Source organism: Pelophylax lessonae (assembly GCF_965119305.1).
Source record: "Pelophylax lessonae genome assembly, chromosome: 1".
In the NCBI taxonomy this organism is placed as follows: domain Eukaryota; kingdom Metazoa; phylum Chordata; class Amphibia; order Anura; family Ranidae; genus Pelophylax; species Pelophylax lessonae.
In genome coordinates this window covers 678,128,136-678,147,686 of record NC_138768.1, presented here as the reverse complement: position 1 = coordinate 678,147,686, position 19,551 = coordinate 678,128,136, and the positions used below count along the sequence as shown (strand labels likewise).

At 40.6% G+C, this 19,551-nt stretch overlaps 1 protein-coding gene across 1 annotated transcript in view; it reads left to right on the top strand.

Annotated features, from left to right (window-relative positions):
• ASIC5 (acid sensing ion channel subunit family member 5) overlaps positions 1 to 15,543 on the top strand; it is a gene marked incomplete at its 3' end in the record, with an annotated part of 198,351 nt that extends 182,808 nt beyond the window's left edge. Inside the window, exons 22-25 of the mRNA XM_082249038.1 lie at positions 2,567 to 2,623; positions 3,993 to 4,161; positions 7,683 to 7,774; positions 15,362 to 15,543. Of these exons, the coding sequence (XP_082105164.1) occupies positions 2,567 to 2,623; positions 3,993 to 4,161; positions 7,683 to 7,774; positions 15,362 to 15,543 (500 nt within the window). The remainder of the gene's footprint in view (positions 1 to 2,566; positions 2,624 to 3,992; positions 4,162 to 7,682; positions 7,775 to 15,361) is intronic.
• Positions 15,544 to 19,551: the final 4,008 nt, after the last annotated feature.

Below are 19,551 nucleotides of genomic sequence, written 5' to 3'. Positions count from 1 at the left end.
GAACTGCCTGTAGTGATATTCAAGTTTTTTGAACCACTTGCCAACCACCAGCAGTACATATACAGCAGCAGGTCGGCTATGTCCTGTGAAACTACATAACTGTACGTCGCTTTGCGGAACCGGGAGTGGGAGGCACATGGGAAGCTGATCTGCGGGTCCGGCGGCTGCAATTGCCGCCAGGCACCCGCGATCTCTCCTTGTAAAGACAGAACGGTGGTCTGCAGTTGTAAACACGGCAGACCACAGTTCTGTCAGCAATAAACACAGGGCTCCTGTGTTCCTCCTATTTAGAAACACAAGTCCCTGTGTTCATTCCATAAGTACATCCCCCACACAGTTAGAAAGCACCCCCTAGGGTAGTGATGGTGAACCTTTTTCGCAGCCCAGATGTTTTGGAACTACATTTGCCATAATGCTCATGCACTCTGCAGTGTAGTTGAGCATCATGGGAAATATAGTTCCAAAACATCTGGGGTGCCAAGATTCACTGTCACTGCCCTGGAAATACATTTAACCCTTTTATCGCCCCTGGTGTTAACCCCTTCCCTGCCAGTGTCATTAGTACAGTAACAGTACATATGTTTTAACACTGATTACTGTAGTTATGTCACTGGTCCCCCCAAAGTGTCAAAAATATCAGTGTGTCCAATCTGTTTGCCTCATCTCTGACACCTCTGGCATTCATGGTTCCCTTAATGAACTGTAGCTCTCCAGTGCCGGCAGCACTCATGCAGCCCCAGACGATGACACTCCCGACACCATGCTTGACTGTAGGCAAGAGACACTTGTCTTTGTACTCCTCACCTGGTTGCCGCCACACACGTTTAACAAAATATGAACCAAAAAAGTTTATCTTGGTCTCATCAGACCACAGAACATGGTTCCAGTAATCCATGTCCTTAGTCTGCTTGTCTTCAGCAAACTGTTTGGGGGCTTTCTTGTGCATCATCTTTAGAAGACGATTCCTTCTGGGACGACAGCCATGCAGACCAATTTGATGCAGTGTGCGGCGTATAGTCTGAGCACTGACAGGCTGCCCCCCCCGACCTCTTCAACCTGTGCAGCAATGCTGGCAGCACTCATACATCTATTTCCCAAAGACAACCTCTGGATATGGCGCTGAGCACATGCACTCAACATCTTTGGTTGACCATGGTGAGGCCTGTTCTGAGTGGAACCTGTCCTGTTAAACCGCTGTATGGTCTTGGCCACCGTGCTGCAGCTCAGTTTCAGGGTCTTGGCAATCTTCTTATAGCCTAGGCCATCTTTATGTAGAGCAACAATTCTTTTTTTCAGAACTTCAGAGAGTTCTTTGCCATGAGGTGCCATGTTGAACTTCCAGTGACCAGTATGGGAGTGTGAGAGAGATAACATCAAATTTAACACACATGCTTCCCAATCACACCTGAGACCTTGTAACACTAACGAGTCACATGACGCCGGGGAGAGAAAATGGCTAATTGGGCCCAATTTGGACGTTTTCACTTAGGGGTGTACTCACTTTTGTTGCCAGCGGTTTAGATATAAATGGCTGTGTGTTGCGGAGACAGCAAATTTACACTGTTATACAAGCTGTACACTCACTACTTTACATTGTAGCAAGGTGTGATTTCTTCAGTCTTGTCACATGAAAAGATATAATAAACTATTTACAAATATGTGAGGGGTAGGCTGCATTCAGTTAGTCTATTCAAATACAATATGTTTATGTAGAGCTGAACTCCAGACACAGCCTCTGTACAACAGCACTTAGGTTAGGAGAAGGAGGGATATCACTAGAGTACATACTGTAAGAGCTGATGGTGAACACAGAAATTACTTATCTGTCTGCTGCTTTTCTTTTTTTGCCCCAATAGCAGGCTGGGCACTTGTTCCTGGCCAAGTTTTACTGCTGCTCAAATTTTGGTAGGGGCCTGGTTGGGCTATCTGGCAGGGGTTTCTGGATCCCAAGATTTGACTGTAGAACTGCAAATCTTTTGATGGTTAAAATAGTCCTCTAATATGTATTGTAACAATTGTATTAATTGCTAATCACTTAACAACTCATATGATATTAGATCAATAATAATATTTAGGCTGGGTTCACACCTAATATGGCCGCAGCCCTGTTCTCCATTTAAGGGGTTGAATCAGGCACTCATTTATGCCTGAACTCGGACGTAAAACAGAGCCAAAGATGCACAGGATCCTTGAGCAATTTGCTCAGCAGCTGCCACAGAGATGTGTGAACCGGCTCTATTGAGAGTCGGTAACACTCTACTGTCATGCAAATTGGATGCGGGCAAACCCACATCCAATTCACTTAAGTTTGAACCCAGCCTAAATGTTTTTAACCACTTGCCGATCACTGGCACTAAAAAATGGTACCAGGATCATGCCTGCAGCTGTAGCCATGATCCTGGTATAACCACATGCTACCCAGGATGTTTATATATGTACTCTGGTCAGCAAGTGTTTAATTTCATATATTTAATAATTATAATTATTAACAGCTGTTTCTATAAATATTAGTAGTACTATGCATGCAATTTGTCTAAAGAATCTTTGAAATACAACTTTTTGACAGGTGTTGGAAAGGAATGTGACCTTCCACAGTTTTATAACTGTGTGTATCCTACACTTTGTAAGTACTTCTCTCTAAATTAAATTATTTAAATATACTTATAATTTAAATTAATATAGTGTAGTAATATATATATATATATATATATATATACACATTCACCGACCACTTTATTAGGTATACCTGTTCAATTGCTTGGTAACACAAATTGCTAATGAGCCAATCACATGACAGAAAATCAATACATTTGGGCATCTAGATGTGGTGAAGACGGGTTATTGCAGTTCAAACTGCGCATCAGAATGGGGAAGAAAGGGGATTTAAGTGACTTTGATCTTGGCATGGTTGTTGGAGTCAGACAGGCTGGCCTGAGTAGTTCAAAAACTGCTTATCTACTGGGCTTTTCATGCACAACCATCTCTAGGGTTTACAGACTAGCGTCCGAAAAAGAGAAAATATCCAGTGAGCAGCAGTTGTATGGACACAAATGCCTTTTTGATGTCAGAGGTCAGAGGAGAATTGGCAGACTGGTTTGAGATGATAGAAAGGCAACAGTAACTCAAGTAACCACTTGTTACAACCAAGGTATGCAGAATACCATCCACGAATGCACAACACATTGAACATTGAAGCAGATGGGATACAGCAGCAGAAGACCCCAGGTGCCACTCCTGTCAGCTAGTAACAGGAAACTGAGGCTACCATTCACACAGGCTTGCCAAAATTGGACAGCAGAAGATTGGAGAAACATTGCCTGGTCTAAAGAGTCTTGATTTCAGTGGCGACATTCAGATAATAGGGTCAGAAGTTGACGTAAACAACATGGAAGCATGGATCCATCCTGCCTTGTATCAACAGATCAGGCTGGTGGTGTAATGGTGTGGGGGATATTTTCTTGGCACACTTTGGGCACCTTAGTACCAATTGAGCATCGTTTAAACACCACGTCCTACCTGAGTATTATTGCTGACCATGTCCATCCCTTTATGACTACAGTGTACCCATCTTCTGATGGCTCCTTCCAGCAGGATAATGCACCATGTCACAAAGCTCAAATTATCTCACCACTGGTTTCGTGAACAGTACAATGAGTTCAATGTACTCCAATGGCCGCCACAGTCACCAGATCTCAATCCAATGGAGCACTTTTGGGATGTAGTGGAGAGTTGCATAATGGATTTGCAGCCGACAAATCTGCAGTAACTGCACAATGTTATCATGTCAATATGGACCAAAATCTCTGAGGAATGTTTCCAACACCTTGTGGAATCTATCCCACAAAGAATTATGGAAGTTCTGAAGGCAAAAGGGGGTCCAACCTGGTACTAGCAAGGTGTACCTAATAAAGTGGCCGGTGATTGTACATGATTTAATACAGTATATATCGGAAGTGTTTGTTTATAATAATTGTTTTTTTGTTTTTGAGCAGTCAGAATCGAAAAACTGGAGCTGTGTAGTGTGGGAACCTATAATTCTAGTTGCCCAGTTCCGTGTGAAGAGACTGACTACCCAGCTACCCTTTCATACTCCACATTTCCCAGCGACAAAGCTGCAGATTTCCTCTCCAACAAGCTGAGTAAAAATATAACCTACATAAGGTAAATAAATGTACATGTTAAAGCTCAAAGTAGAGTTCTTGTGTTGTTAACTTGATCCACATACTTATCAATGTTTTCTTACTGGTTTCAGAAAATATCTGAACTGCCTTGTGACCTCTGGTTTTCTAAGGCTGTCCGTTTATTGTCTGCAAACAGTGGAAACTAAAGTTACAGGTTAAACAACCTAATGTCTAGAACATTGTTCTATCACTAAGTGCTTAACTGACATAAATCATGTAGACTGAGTGAGAAGCATCAGATGCCATTTTCCAAATGAGATGTCTATTGATTTCAAATGTGCAGTCTGAGAAAAGAAAGCTTTTCTCAGTTATTTTATAGATAAGAACATGGGTGATCCGCAAAGCAAGCATCATTAATGCATTATATACACAGAGTCATTAATGAGCAGAGGCATTAGTCATACATACAGTATTTATTTGTGTTTGTGCTCACTTCTATTCCATTGTTGTCCACCTGTCTTCTGTAGGGGCAAAGACAGTTGGATAGACAGGTAGGAAGACAGTCACAATCGGTAACTATGTTAAAGTTTGCCAAATCTTAATTAAAACTTAGCAAGCTTGACATTAGGGGCAAATCCAACTGAAGTCTATGGGGGAAGGGGCGAATCTTGTTAAAATCTGGTCATTTTTGGGGGTAATATGCAGCCTAGTGTAAAAAAAAAACACGGGAAGCTAGGCACTGCCATGGGGGACATACAGTATGCCAATGCTAAAATGCAAGAGGGATTTAAGAAAATAGAATACAGAAGGAAAGGTTCTTCACATGTGACTTTGAAGGCAGCACTAAGAATAAACAAATCCTTTAGAGACGGTTCACTCTAGTGCGACTTGTCAGGCGACTTGTCAGCTTGACAAGTCACGCTCCCTCGCGGTCCATTGACCGCTAGAGGACCCGTTCTAATAGGAGCGACACAAGTCGCTCCGACTTAGAAAAAGGGTCCTGTACTACTTCGGGGCGACCTCGGAGTGACTTGCATAGACTTCCATTACGTGAAGTCCCTGCTAGTCGCTCCGAAGTCGTGGTGCACGGGACTGCACAAGTCGCCCCCAAAGTAGTAAGGAGTCGTGTCGCCTCAGTGTGAACCGGCTCTTAAATACCATGTTTGGGGGGAATGCTTTAAATCTGTATGCATACAAGCTGTTTCTGTTTTTTCATGGACAGTCTCAGCAACAGCATTTACTTGCAGCACATATTTAACTGTAGAATTTTTTATTTCTTTTACATTTAGCTTGGCTTTCATACAACAACAGCATTCCAATTTGATCAATTTCACTTTGAAAAAAAAAAGGCTTTTTTGGGGTACTTTGGCAGACGACATGCTTTTTCATCAAAAAGTAATAGGGCTGCTTTGAGTGACAGATAAATATTTGCCAGTATTTTGCTTTGGATGTCCATGTCTTCACTAATGGAAAACTGTCCTATCACTGGACAATTTCTCATCAAAATATACAATCAGAAAGACCATTTTAATGAGCTAGGCTAGGCCTGAGCTTACCAGAGACAAAAAGAAATTAAAACTCCAAAATACCACCCCTAAAACACAATCCCACTTTTTTTAAAGCTGAAATTTGACAGCAGAAAAAAACAGAAAAATATAGGACTGATCAACATAAACTAAAAAACTAGCATAACCTCAAATATAATTGAAAACACCAAAATACCACCCCTTGAAAAATAGCCCATTTTTTAAAAAGGAAGCCTTGCAGCAAACAATACAGTTTGCAATGAATGAAGCTAGCAATAAATGAGGGTATGTTTGTTTGTTAGCTTTCCCAATGCATTCCCTACAACAGTTTCCAATTCACTGACACTATGGCTGCCATCCTTTTATAGTGAGGGGGCTGGCCTATCCAACATGCTTCTTATTGGTCCTTTAAGCCTGTTGCCAATAGTTTAAAGGTTATGCAGTGCATTATAGTTTTCAAGAAGTCTTTAGGGCGAATCTGCACATAAATCTGCTGGGACTCTCAACCTTGAACCCACAGGACTCCCCTTACCCCCATGGTAGTGTCAGACTCAAGCCTTATCCATACTGATGAGTGCTGCTCAGAAGACTTTGAGTTTTAATCAACCTCTCACAAACCTAAGCCCACAGGAAGTGCAAATACTGTATATGAATGTTGCCAATCACAGCACAATGCTAAAGAATAGCATAGGAAAGCATATTAAATTAAGCCTTTTATTTGTCAGTCAAATCAGTCCAGTCTAAATTGCACAGATATGAAAGAAATATCAATGAGCCCAAGAATAGTGGTTGCTGTATGCCTCCCATGTAAATAACTGGCTGTTTCCCATTGAATTTTTTACTGGTTTATTTTGTTTTTTGTGAGCTCTGAACTTTCTCAAGACTTTGCATCTTGAATGTGTACAGAGGAGCACCCGGTACAAAAGTTCATCTCACGTGAAGGACTTTTTGAAACATTAAATGGTTAACAGCATCAGATACAGTATATACAACGCATTTTGGGGGCAAAAAATATTCTACAGTGCCATCAGAAGATGCTAGTTCTCATCAAGCCTTAACACAGGCCCCTTTGTTTATGCTTATGTGATTTTATTACACTGATTGCTCAATCCCTGCAGATGGAGGAGCCCCCCCAAATATGTTGGCTATATCTGATGCTCTTAAAAAGTAAATGTTTCACAAATCCTTTAAGTGAAATTAATTTGGTGTCAGGCACTCCTCGGTGCACATTCAAGAATCTGCTATCTAGTGAACACTTTCTTGTGTAATTAGCAGAGCGGTAACAGCCCAGGCCAGAACAGGACAGGGTCCACCCAAACTACACTCAATCACGGATTTGCTCTACGGTAGGTCCATTGGAACCCATCTTTATTTCGATTGGACACATCAGGCATTAAAGAGGAAGTAAACCCGCTTAAAAAAAAGGTGAAAAAAAAAAAAAACCTGTAAAGACAAAGGCATAATGAACTAGTATGCATCGCATACTAGCTCATTATGAAGTACTTACCTAAAAACAAAGCCCCCTCAGTGCGGACAGGAACGGCCGACATGTTAGGCCGTCCTGCTTCCTGGATCTCGTCCTCCGGACGTCTGATCGGCCGGGGGCGCGATTACAGCACTCCCTCACATGCGCGTGGTAGCCGCCGTTCACGGCACTGGGATCTGAAGGAACGGCACGGGTGGCCGTTCCTTCAGAGCGCATGCGCCGATGACGTCATCGGCTGCATGCAATGTAAATATCTCCTAAATAGTGCAAGTTTAGGAGATATTTATAGCACCTATAGGTAAGCCTTAATGTAGGCTTACCTATAGGTAAATGTAAACAAAGTGGGTTTACAACCTCTTTAAGACTTAGCATGTCCAGCAGATGTTTAGCATTTTTGAAAATAGAGTTCCTATATTCTGCATTATATAGTACAATACCACTGAGCTGCGTTAGAAGACATCCTTGTTTCTACAGTTTGGCTTCTATGAGGTCTGGGTCACTGACTAAAAGTAAACATTGTTTTTCTATTTAAAATTAATATTTTTCTAGGAATAACTTGGTGTATATTGACATTAAGTACAGCGAGCTGAATTACAAAATAACCAAGCAGCAAAAAGCGATGACTTCAAGTGCACTGCTATGTAAGTATTGATTTATTGTTAATACTAGTAATAATTATAATCTGTTTGCACTATCATTTTAGGTTTTAGAGAGCTAATATATGGGTTTCAACAAGGTGCTTTTGGGAACCAATCAACATGGAGGAAATTTTTGTGTATGCTTTTATCAAATGTTTTAAAGCTGTTTTAGAATTCTGATCTCACAGCCTATTTTATTTCACATGTAGCAAAAGAGTATACAGTATCTCACAAAAGTGAGTACACCCCTCACATTTCTGTAAATATTTTATTATATCTTTTCATGTGACAACACTGAAGAAATAACACTTTGCTACAATGTACAGTAGTGAGTGTACAGCTTGTATAACAGTGTACATTTGCTGTCCCCTCAAAATAACTCAACACACAGCCATTAATGTCTAAATCGCTTGCAACAAAAGTGAGTACACCCCTAATAGAAAATGTCCAAATTGGGCCCAAAGTGTCAATATTTTGTGTGGCCAACATTATTTTTCAGCACTGCCTTAACCCTCTTGGAGTTCAACAGAGCTTCACAGGTTGCCACTGGAGTCCTCGTCCATGACGACATCACGCTGGATGTTAGAGACCTTGCGCTCCTCCACCTTCCATTTGAGGATTCCCCACAGATGCTCAATAGGGTTTAGGTCTGGAGACACGCTTGGTCAGTCCATCACCTTTACCATCAGCTTCTTTAGCAAGGCAGTGGTCATCTTGGAGGTGTGTTTGGGGTCATTATCATGTTGGAATACTGCCCTGCGGCCCAGTCTCTGAAGGGAGGGGATCATGCTCTGCTTCAGTATGTCACAGTACATGTTGGCATTCATAGTTCCCTGAATGAACTGTAGCTCCCCAGTGCCGCCACATACGCTTGACACCATCTGATCTAAATAAGTTTATCTTTGTCTCATCAGACCACAGGACAGGGTTCCAGTAATCCATGACCTGTGGTCTGCTTGCCTTCAGCAAACTGTTTGCGGGCTTTCTTGAGCATCATCTTTAGAAGAGGCTTCCTTCTGGGACAACAGCCATGCAGACCAATTTGATGCAGTGTGTGGCATATGGTCTAAGCACTGACCCCCCCCCCCACCCCTTTAACCGATGTAGCAATGCTGGCAGCACTCATACGGCTATTTCCTAAAGACAACCTCTGGATATGACACTAAGCATGTGCATTCAACTTCTTTGGTCGACCATGGCGAGGCCTGTTCTGAGTGGAACCTGTCCTGTTTAACTGCTGTATGATCTTGGCCACCATGCTGCAGCTTAGTTTCAGGGTCTTACCAATCTTCTAATAGCCTAGGCCATCTTTATGTAGAGTGACAATTCTTTTTTTTAGATCCTCAGGGAGTTCTTTGCCATGAGGTGCCATGTTGAACTTCCAGTGACCAGTATGAGAAAGTGAGAGCGATAACACCAAATTTAACACACCCGCTCCCCATTCCCACCTGAGACCTTGTAACACTAACGAGTCACGTGACACCGGGGAGGGAAAATGGCTAATTGGGCCCAGTTTGGACATTTTCACTTGTTGCCAGCGGTTTAGACATTAATGACTGTGTGTTGAGTTATTTTGTGTTGAGGGGACAGCAAATTTTCCCTGTTATACAAGCTGTACATCCACTACTTTACATTGTAGCAACGTGTCATTTCTTCAGTGTTGTCACATGAAAAGATATAATAAAATATTTACAAAAATGTGAGTGGTGTACTCACTTTTGTGAGATACTGTAACTTCTGTGTATGCTCAGCTCTTTTTACAGTCTTAAGTAACTTGCTAGCAGGCAGGTAAGATGCTCTCATTGCAGAAGAAACATACATAGTTCCACATTAAAGTAATAAAAGGGAGCACAAAGGGAATCTCAAATCAGATGAGTACATTTGAATTTAAAAGATGCAAAGCTAAAGCAGTATTTGACCCAAACAAAAATGTTATATATTGCAGCTTAGCAACCTTTTAATGTGGTGGCGCACTTTTATTCTTTATTTCAAACTGGTGATCCAGCCAGTAACACACTTCCTGTCCTAAGGTGACTTCTCCTTTAGACAGTGGCTTTGTTATTCCAGGGTGAGGGTAAGGTTAGACACACTGGCAGAATTAGATAGATTTCACTAACAAATCAAAGCTGAACTCCAACTAACACTTTTCAAGCAGTTACATCAACAGTTTCCTTTTGGCACAAAGGTTTTACATAAATGAATAAAAGCTTACCATTGTGCACACCTTTGTCAGTTTAAAATGGTTTGTCTTAACCTTCTAACCAACACCTTTGCTGTACAGCTTGGTCTGTTAAAGTAAGTAAAGAAGTAAAATAAAGAAGAAAAAGAAAGCTAATGTAGCCGCAATATAATGCATTTTTGCTTTAGGGTTTAACTGCTTCCTGTCTGGCCAATGCATATAAACAGCCAGATGGGAAATACCCATACATCCTCCTGCATCATCCACTTGTGTGCACTCTCTAAAATGTGCAGCATCACAATCTGTAACCCGCTGTAATCACCCCCACATCAGTCATATTGCTCTAGTCACCACCATACCAGTTACAGTACCCCTGATCACCACCACACCAGTTACAGTGCCTCTTATCACCACCCCACCAGTCCTAGTGTCCCTGATCCCTGCCACATCAGTTCCAGCTTCCCTAAGCCCTGCCACACCAGTCACATTGTCCGTAATCACCTCCACACCAGGTACAGTGTCCCTAAACACCATCACACCAGTTACAGTGTCAAAAAAAGGATGGGGTGGGGGATAGGGCCCCAAAGTAGTCCGTATCTCAAAAAGAGAAAAGGTGACAGACTGCGGTGTACTCCAAAACCTCAATGTTTATTCAGAATAATATAACATAGTGACATAAACAAATAGGTGGTGGACATCCCCTAGGGTACCAAGATAATAGCCTACATGTACCTGACTGGGGACCTCCAGGCTCTCTTTTTGCCCTTTACCCACAAATAATAAAGAAATACAGTAACACCAGTAATGAAGCAAGGTGCTGTAAGTGGGAATCGTTGTCCCAGTGGGGAATTCCAGCTAAGAAGTTTGCTAGTGTATCATTTCTTGGGTCGCTGGCGGCAACAGATTGCCATAAGCCAGGTAATCAAATAGGTAAGTCCCAGTGTCCCTAATCACCATCACACCAGTCATATTGTCCATAATCACCAACACCACACCAGTTACAGTGTCCATGATGACTGCCATACACGTTGCAGTGTCGCTGATCACCACCACCCCAGACATATTGTCATCATAAGGACTTGTTCACATGTACGATGGTCTCTGAAGAGCCATCCATGTTCGGATGGCTCTTCAGAGATCATCAGACAGGCAATGAGGAGGCATCTTATCGTCTCCTCACCACCTGCTTCATCCCTATGGAACCTGCATGTGAAACTCTATTCACTTGAATGGGTCATTAACAGTGGGCATACAGGGGGTAAAATCCCTGCCACAACAGTAAAGCAAAGCATCACAGCCATGGCATGTGTACACCCCCCTGCTGCTGCAGCTAAAGGGAGTAGTGGTGAAGGGATGGTAAAACCACAGCTCAACCACACGTTTTTACCATCCCCAACCACACGTATGAATGAACCATAAAAGTGCAGTGTCCACCTGTTGCCTAGACTGATTGTTAGCCTGTTTGCTGACCATGTTTCTGCCTGCGCCTGAACTGACCCATCTGCATGTCTGACAGATTATGTTCCTGTGAGAAACCAGTCCCAGCCATCCCCTGCGGATAACTGCACTCCTGGAACCATACAGAATATTTTGTTCTTCCTTTCTTTAGCCTTCTGTTTTTTCTGGCCAATAAACATGGCATTCCTGAACTAGCCATATACAAGTAGGCTAGGTTTGCCTGGTTTATAGGAAGATTGCTATAGATGACACTACACTAAGTTAACGCCCCTGATTACTCGTGTTGAGGTGACCATTACATCACATTTGTTTTGATACAATGATTTGTGTGATTCACAAGATACCATATCCGGTATATAATAAGTCCAAACAATGAAAAAGTCTCCCACATGTGGTATCACTATACTCGGTAGAAGTAGCAGAATGTGTTTTGGGTTTTAATTATAAGTATGCCCATGCTGTGTGTGAAAAATATCTTATTAAGTTGACAACTTTGTGTAAATAAAATACATTTTTATTTTCTTCCTGCGTTTTCTACAAACTTGTAGCAAAAATTGAAGTCGTCAAAATACTTTCCATGCCTCCTAAAAAATACCTTAAAGGTGTTTGATTTAAAAAATGTGGTCATTTTGTAGGTGTTTCCACTGTCCTGGGGCTCCAGGGCCTCCCCAAATGTTATAGGTAGTCAGGAAATTAGATGCGTAATTGATGCCCCTAAAAAGCCTGAAGGCTCTCCTTGGATTTTGGGTCCCTCTCTGTGCCTAGGCTGTGAAAAAGTCTAACATGTTGTATCACAATACTCAGAAGGTGTAGCAGAATGTGTTTTGGGGTGTAACTGTGTGTAAAAAAATACATTTTAATTTTCTTTCCTGCATTTTCCAAAATCTTGTGACAAAAAAGGACATTTTCAAAACACTCACTATGCCTTTCAGATACCAAATACCTGAAGTGTATTGATTTGCAGAATAGGGTAATTTTGTGGGTGTTTCTACTGTCCTGGTTCTCCAGGGCCTCCAAAATGTATCAGGAAATTAGCTGCATAATCTACGCACCTTGAAAACCCAAACATGCTTCTTTTGATGTTGGGCCCTTCTATGCTTCTAAGCTGTGAAAAGGTTTACACAGGTGGTATTCCTATACATAGGAGGCATAGCAAAATGTGTTTTGGGGTGAAATTCTAAGTATGCCTATGCTGTGTGTGAGAACTTGCTAAAATGGCAACTTTGAAAAAAATATATAGTATTTCATTTCTTAATTTTCCCAAAAATTGGGACACAAATTGTGGGGTCATTTTGGGGGATAGTTGTACTGTCATGGCATTAAAGGGCCTCAAGAAATGAAATAGGCAGTCAGTACATCAGCATTGACCAACTTTCAAATACTGTGTAAATATACAGTATACCATAGTTTGTAGACTCTTCAAGTTTCACATACTAAGTAAGTTGGGTTCTTTTACCCAAAGAAATGTAGCAGAACACATTTTGACCAACATGTACGAAGAAAGATTATTTATTTGCAAACTTTTATATCGGAAACTATTAGGCTCCGTTCACATGTAGGCGTTTTGGGGCGTTTTTGGGGCGTTTTTCTGCTCTAGGATCAGCTCTCAAAACGCCCAACAAGACAAATCCTATTCATTTCAATGGCCCCTGTTCACATCTGAGCGTTTTGACGCTGTATACAAAACGCCCAACGCTCAAAAAAGTACATGAGCTTCTTTTTGGGCAGATTACAGGCGTTTTCCATTGATCTCTATTCAATCTAAAAACGCCTGCACAAAAATCGCGGTAAAAATCGCGGTAAAATCGCGGTAAAAAACGCCGCAAAAATCGCGGTAAAATCGCGGTAAAAACGCGCGAAAAACGCTACGCTCAGGTGTGAATGTAGCCTTATAACTATATAAAAAAACATGTTTTTTTTCCCCCAAAATGTTTGGCATTTTTTCATTTATATAGCAAAAAATAAAAAAAACCCAGTGGTGATTCAAATCCAACAAAAGAAATCACAATCTGTCTAAAAAAAAAGATAAAATATTTGGGTACAGTGTTGCATGGCTTAATAATTATCATTCAAAGTGTGACAGTGCTGGGAGCTGAAAAATGGTCTGCACTGGAAGGGGGCAAATATTTTACTTCAAGTGGTTAATATAACTTTAACCACTTTACCACCGGAGGATTTTGCTGTCTTACGTCCAGGCCACTTTTTGCGATTCGGCACTGTGCGACTTTAACTGACAATTGCGCGGTCGTGCGACACTGTACCCAAACTAAATTTATGTCCTTTTTTCCCACAAACAGAGCTTTCTTTTGGTAGTATTTGATCACCTGTGCGATTTTTACTTTTTGCGCTATAAACAAAAAAAGAGCATAAATTTTGAAAAAATAACAATATTTTTCACATTTTTTTATATGAAATTCCCCCCAAAAAAAATGTAAAAATCAAAATTTTTTAAAATTTTTGGCCAATTTGTTTTCTGCTATCTGTTTGGTAAAAAAAATCACAATAAGCGTATTTTGATTGGTTAGCGCAAAAGTTATTGCGTTTACTAACTAAGGGAAAAATTTCTGTCATTTTTGGTGTTTTTTTTTTTAATGGCGGCAATCTGCGATTTTTTTTGCGGGACTGCGACATTGCGGCGGACAAATCGGACCCTTGACTGACATTTTTGACACTTTTGGGGGTACCAGTGACATTACTACAGTAATCAGTGCTATAAATATGCACTGTTACTGTAAAAATGACACTGGCAGGGAAGGGGTTAATTTTATTGGAGAGGGAGGGGGTTAATGTATGCCTGGTGCTTACTGACGTGTGTGGGGGGAGGTGACTGAGTGACACAGGGACAGATCGCATGTTCAGCTATGCTGAACCCTGCAATCTGTCACTGTTTGTCACTTAGGAGATCCGCCCGCTTTGTTTACACAAGCGGGCGGATCTCCAAACTCGATTCCCCGATGATCGGGGAAGAGCAGCGGTGATCGCCGCCCACAAGGGGAGGAGTCCAGCGACGTAGGTCTACGTCGCTGGACGGGAACGAGCCACTGTGCCGCAGTAGAGGCACAGTGAGCGGAGCTAAAGTGGTTAAAAATGCAGCCACGTATAAAGTACCCTGAAGGCTATTTATAACAAATTGAAGAAAATTGGTGAATTTCATGTTTCTCAAAGTAAACAATCGGTTTGCTTGTTTCTTTTTCCCAAAGTATAACGGATTTTATTTGACTGGTGGACAACAACTCTACTTTTGTTCTCTATGTCTAGTACAGTAGGGAATTTGTCAGGCCTTTGTTACTGTCCCCATCTGGCAGATTTTACACCACTTCTTGTCATGGTGATGGGTGAAAGACAGAATAAGTCTCTATAGACTTTAAGAATAAAATATCTCTATAGAAATATAGACAGTATTTGAAGCCATGAGAGAACGTCCTTTGCTAAACTTAATAAAACTGGAACAACCTGCTATTTGAAGCTGTTTCCAGCGTGTATCTATGGCCAATCCCAGGCAAAATTCCTGAGCTCTGATAAAGAAGTCTGTTTGGCCCCTAAAATGCATTGGCTTATTTCTTACATAAACCAAATTTATCATTAAAACTTTGGACTTTTGGACATTAGTGGATGTCATTGGACTGTATATACAGTATATGGATTCTCAACTCTGAGTTTTCCTCTTGTTTTGTGTAGTGCTGACAAACCAGAGATAATGTGCCCAGTGATAAATTGATTTACCCTGTGACAATCTGTATTCAACACTTTGTTTTACTTTGTGTTTGATTAGAAATTCTAACCCTCCCCTACTCTATCCAAAACCTTCTTTTTTTAAATTGCCTTAATCATTCATCTCAGCGGGTTTAAGCAGGAGGTTCCTCTACTTCGATCACCTGTTTAAAAAAACTGAGTTGTCTTGCATGTCATGCATCTACTATCTAATATGTTATTATCAATATTTTTTATTGCAGCTGATGTGGGTGGACAGCTTGGTCTTTTTTGTGGCGCAAGCATGATTACAGTTATAGAAATTCTGGAGTTTGTATTAACCAATGTTCTCTGGGCCTGCGCATTCATATTGCTGAAAATACCCAACATATCGCAGTATGTAGACAGCCAATCAAGATACAAACAAGATATACAGGATTGCTAAACAGGAATGCATTTATTGTGAGAAAACTTAAAGCCCGACTCTAGGATATTAGTAGCCCCTCACCCTCCTCTAACTAGTATGAAAAGAAAAAATAAATACCCATTTTTTTACCTGAAGCCAATGGTCACATGATGATATTTCTAATTTCTTCTGTTTACTTCCTGAGTTCCTTCTTCAGGTGTTCAAATCACTGTCTGCTTGATGTGGACATCTCCTTGATGTGGAGACAGCAGCCAGGTTCTTTATCATAGGCTCCACAGGTAGGAGAACTTATGAGGGCAGCGCCCAAGAAGATAATGAGCAGGGAAAATGTCTGATCCACAAAGGCGGAAAATTTGCTTGGAAACTTTGAAATTAGAGGAAACTGTGACTTTGAGCCATTACATTGCAAGAGGGCTTAGAAAGAGATGTTTGGAATCAAGTCTGAGAAAAAATGTATGCATAATGCTCTATTTAAATTTAATCTTTCCTGGAGTTGGGCTTTAAATCATGATTTTAAGGTTGTTTCATACAACACCTGCTCTACTGTGTGAAAAGAGGTGGAAGCACACCTACTGTATACAACTGTCACTGCTAACTTGTTTTTAAAGGTGCAAGGCTCTGGGATTGTCATCCTCATCCTCCACTACCAAGGGAGTCACTGAAACAAGCATGTAGCCAATAAATGTCTAAATTGTCTGAAACCAATGTATATACAAATAGCTGCTATCACTACAATCGACAAAAAATTGTGTACAAATGAAATATAAAAAAGTGCAGCGCTAGATACTATATATATATATATATATATATATATATATATATATATACTCTTGAAAAAAAATTTAAATTAAGTTCAAAGGATCAAAGTAGAAAAATCCAAAAGCAAATCCACATTCAAATAAAGTGTTCAGGAGAAGATACTGGAAACCAAATAGGGAACAAAAGATGTCCAGATGCCAGTAGTCACCAGTGTGACAAGCCAACCACCATGGTTGGAGGTGTTGTGCTTACCAGAGGTTGTGGACCCAGATACCTTATAGTAAATGGGTCATTCAAGCAGGGATAATCACCAACAATGTAGAGACCCCAGTGACTCGGGAATCTTCAATCAAGATATGTCACCACACTTCTGGTTGGGTTGGACTTCTACTTAAATGAGCTATGTCTCGAGGTTTGAGCCAGTATGTAAGACAAGCCAAATAGTCACACATAGTGTAAAACCACTTAAAACATATTTATTTAAAAAGTACAAAACACTTACAGAGATCTGCAAGTAAACAGCGTATGTAGCATGGAATGATTACAGCAGGAAGAAAATAAGCTGACTAGTTTCGTCATACATGACATCCTTTATCGGGCTATATACATTGGGTATCGAAAGATTGGGCAACCCAGGTAAAAATTTGTATTAATGTGCATAAAGAAGCCAAGGAAAGATGGAAAAATCTCCTAATTTTGAAAGTGTCAATGATGGAAATAAAATCTAACTTTTGTTGACATATTATAAGACTGTCTAATCTGTAATCTGATGCCTTTTGGAGATTTTTCCATCTTTCCTTGGCTTCTTTATGCACATTAATACATATTTTTACCTGGGGTGCCTAAACTTTCGATCCCCACTGTATGTATATACACGTTCCAGCCTAAATTAGCATAAAGCCTCATAGCCTGTACATTTTAAATGAAGCCAGCATATTTAGAACCAGTCAAATTTAGATTCTCGACAATTATGAAATACTGCTCAGTCACCACGTTTAAGGATTTTTTTTGTAATTCAAAATCACATGTGTGAGTATGTGCAGTCTTGCTTAAGATACTGTTTAAAAAAATTTATTGAAGTCCAGCTTCCATTTCTTTGAGAAATTTACAGCTTCAAACCTAGAAATGCTTGCCTTTTAGGACCAGTCAAATCTGGATTTCAAAGAGTATATAAAAACTGCCACACAAGATTTTTGAGAGCCGGGACACCCCTAAAACCAGGCACTCTGATATGCAAACATAAAATTTGATTTAAAAATGTGATGGCCGGCTGGCCTCCTACCTCATATTTCTAGTTTTTGTTTCTTAATTACTTTAGTCCCATGTTCTGTTTTAAAACAGTACTTAGGACAGCAGCTATTTATCACAGTACCATTTTAAAATTGCATTGGGACCCAGTGGCTTGTGCAGGTCCTGGATGGCATTTGCACTGGAATCTTTTGTTGTCAGTGACAACTGGAATACAGACCTAAGCTAAGGAGCTAGATTCATAAGCTTCCTCACTGCAATAGATATAGCTACCACTCACAAACCACTGCAGTCGTTTCCAGCAGTAGATCACTGCAGAAATAATTTATGCTGACAACTCTTCCATTCCAATAAAGAAATATACTAATGGCTTTTGTAAGTGCTATATTTTCTGTATAATTGATTTATTATTTGTCCTTTGCAATAATATTCTATAAGCTCTAAATGACTATATTAAATGTATAACTCTTTAATATTCATACCATATTTCCAGTTCAAGCACACAAATGAAATTAAACATTTCCATATTGTTAAAGGGAATGATTTTCTAGATATAAAAGAAATCAATTTGATGTTAAAAATCTTTTTTGGTTATTTAAAACCTTGTTTTAATTTATAGTTTGTAATTATATGTGTACACGGTGGCAGCAATATATACTTATCTTATACACACACTCTGTTTCCTGTTTTACACTCTGTATACTGCACAAATCTGGCCTTTATGGAAGAGTGGCAAGAAGAAAGCCATTTCTTAAAGATATCCATAAAAAGTGTTGTTTAAAGTTTGCCACAAGCCACCTGGGAGACACACCAAACATGTGGAAGAAGCCTCCAGTGGTGAAGTCTCGGCAGAGCAAAGTTCAGTCAGATGGAAGTAGCAGCTCCTACAGCTGTAAGACCAATAGAGACCACAAGGGGCACAGATCTGAGTGTAGCAGTAGGATGAGAAAACAAACACATAACAAGTGGCAAATCACAATAGGCTGGGAATAACAACATCCCTCGTGATAGTATGGCCAGTGACAGGTTTTCTTTACGCTTTTATAAGCCAATACCAGCTTGTTTACATCTGAGCTAAACCGGAAGGGACAGAATCCTCCTTGCGCCCAGTTTCTTAGACTCTTAGTTTCTATAGAGATGATCGAGAACTTTCAGTCCTCTTTCAGCTCTATGGTTGGCAGCACTTCCCCAGTGGAACGGGAGAGCCCAGAAAGGCAGCAGAAGGCGGTGGGATCTCTTCGGCCACAAATATCAGTAAAAAGGATCCAGTTGCTTGGAATACTTTTACACTGTAGAACATCGCCAGCTGAAAAGAAAGATACTGGGGTCATAACTGCAGCTGCAGCCATGGTCCCGGTATAATCATTTCAACCCAAGGATGTACTGGTACATTTTATGAACAGGAAGTAGTTAAAAAATCAGCTTCCTTATTTCAACAGTTGTTAAAGCTGGACTCCAGCAATGATATATTTTTAATACTTACACTGGTCCAGCTTGACCCCATGTAAATATTTATATGTGGTACCTGACTGGGCTTGTAAAAGTTCTAAATCACTGAAGTATTCCAAACTAATACAGTGATGGCCATGATCAAAGCATTCTCTCATTGGTCTCGGTAAAGTGGAGGGGGTCACATCACAATCTCCACATCGTTCAATCAGAGAATGCTTTGTATTCATTGAGGAAAAGCCAAGACTTGCATGGCAGTTATGCCAAGTAGGCGAGTCCCTGTGGTTACTAGGCAGAAGCTGCTCGGCATTTCGCACAATCACAGCCATCACTGTAGTAGCTTGGGATAATGCAATCATTTACACTTAGAGTACATGAAGGCCAGCACATATCACATATGCATACTTACATTGGGCTAAGCTGGCCCAATGTAAAATAAAAATTGATGAGTTTGAATTAAATACAGAGCTCCATCTGGTGGTTAGTCTTTGAACCCACAGCTCTCTATAATTCAATTTTAACTCCAGGCACCATGATATAACTAGCAATAGAGAGGACACTATGGATTTT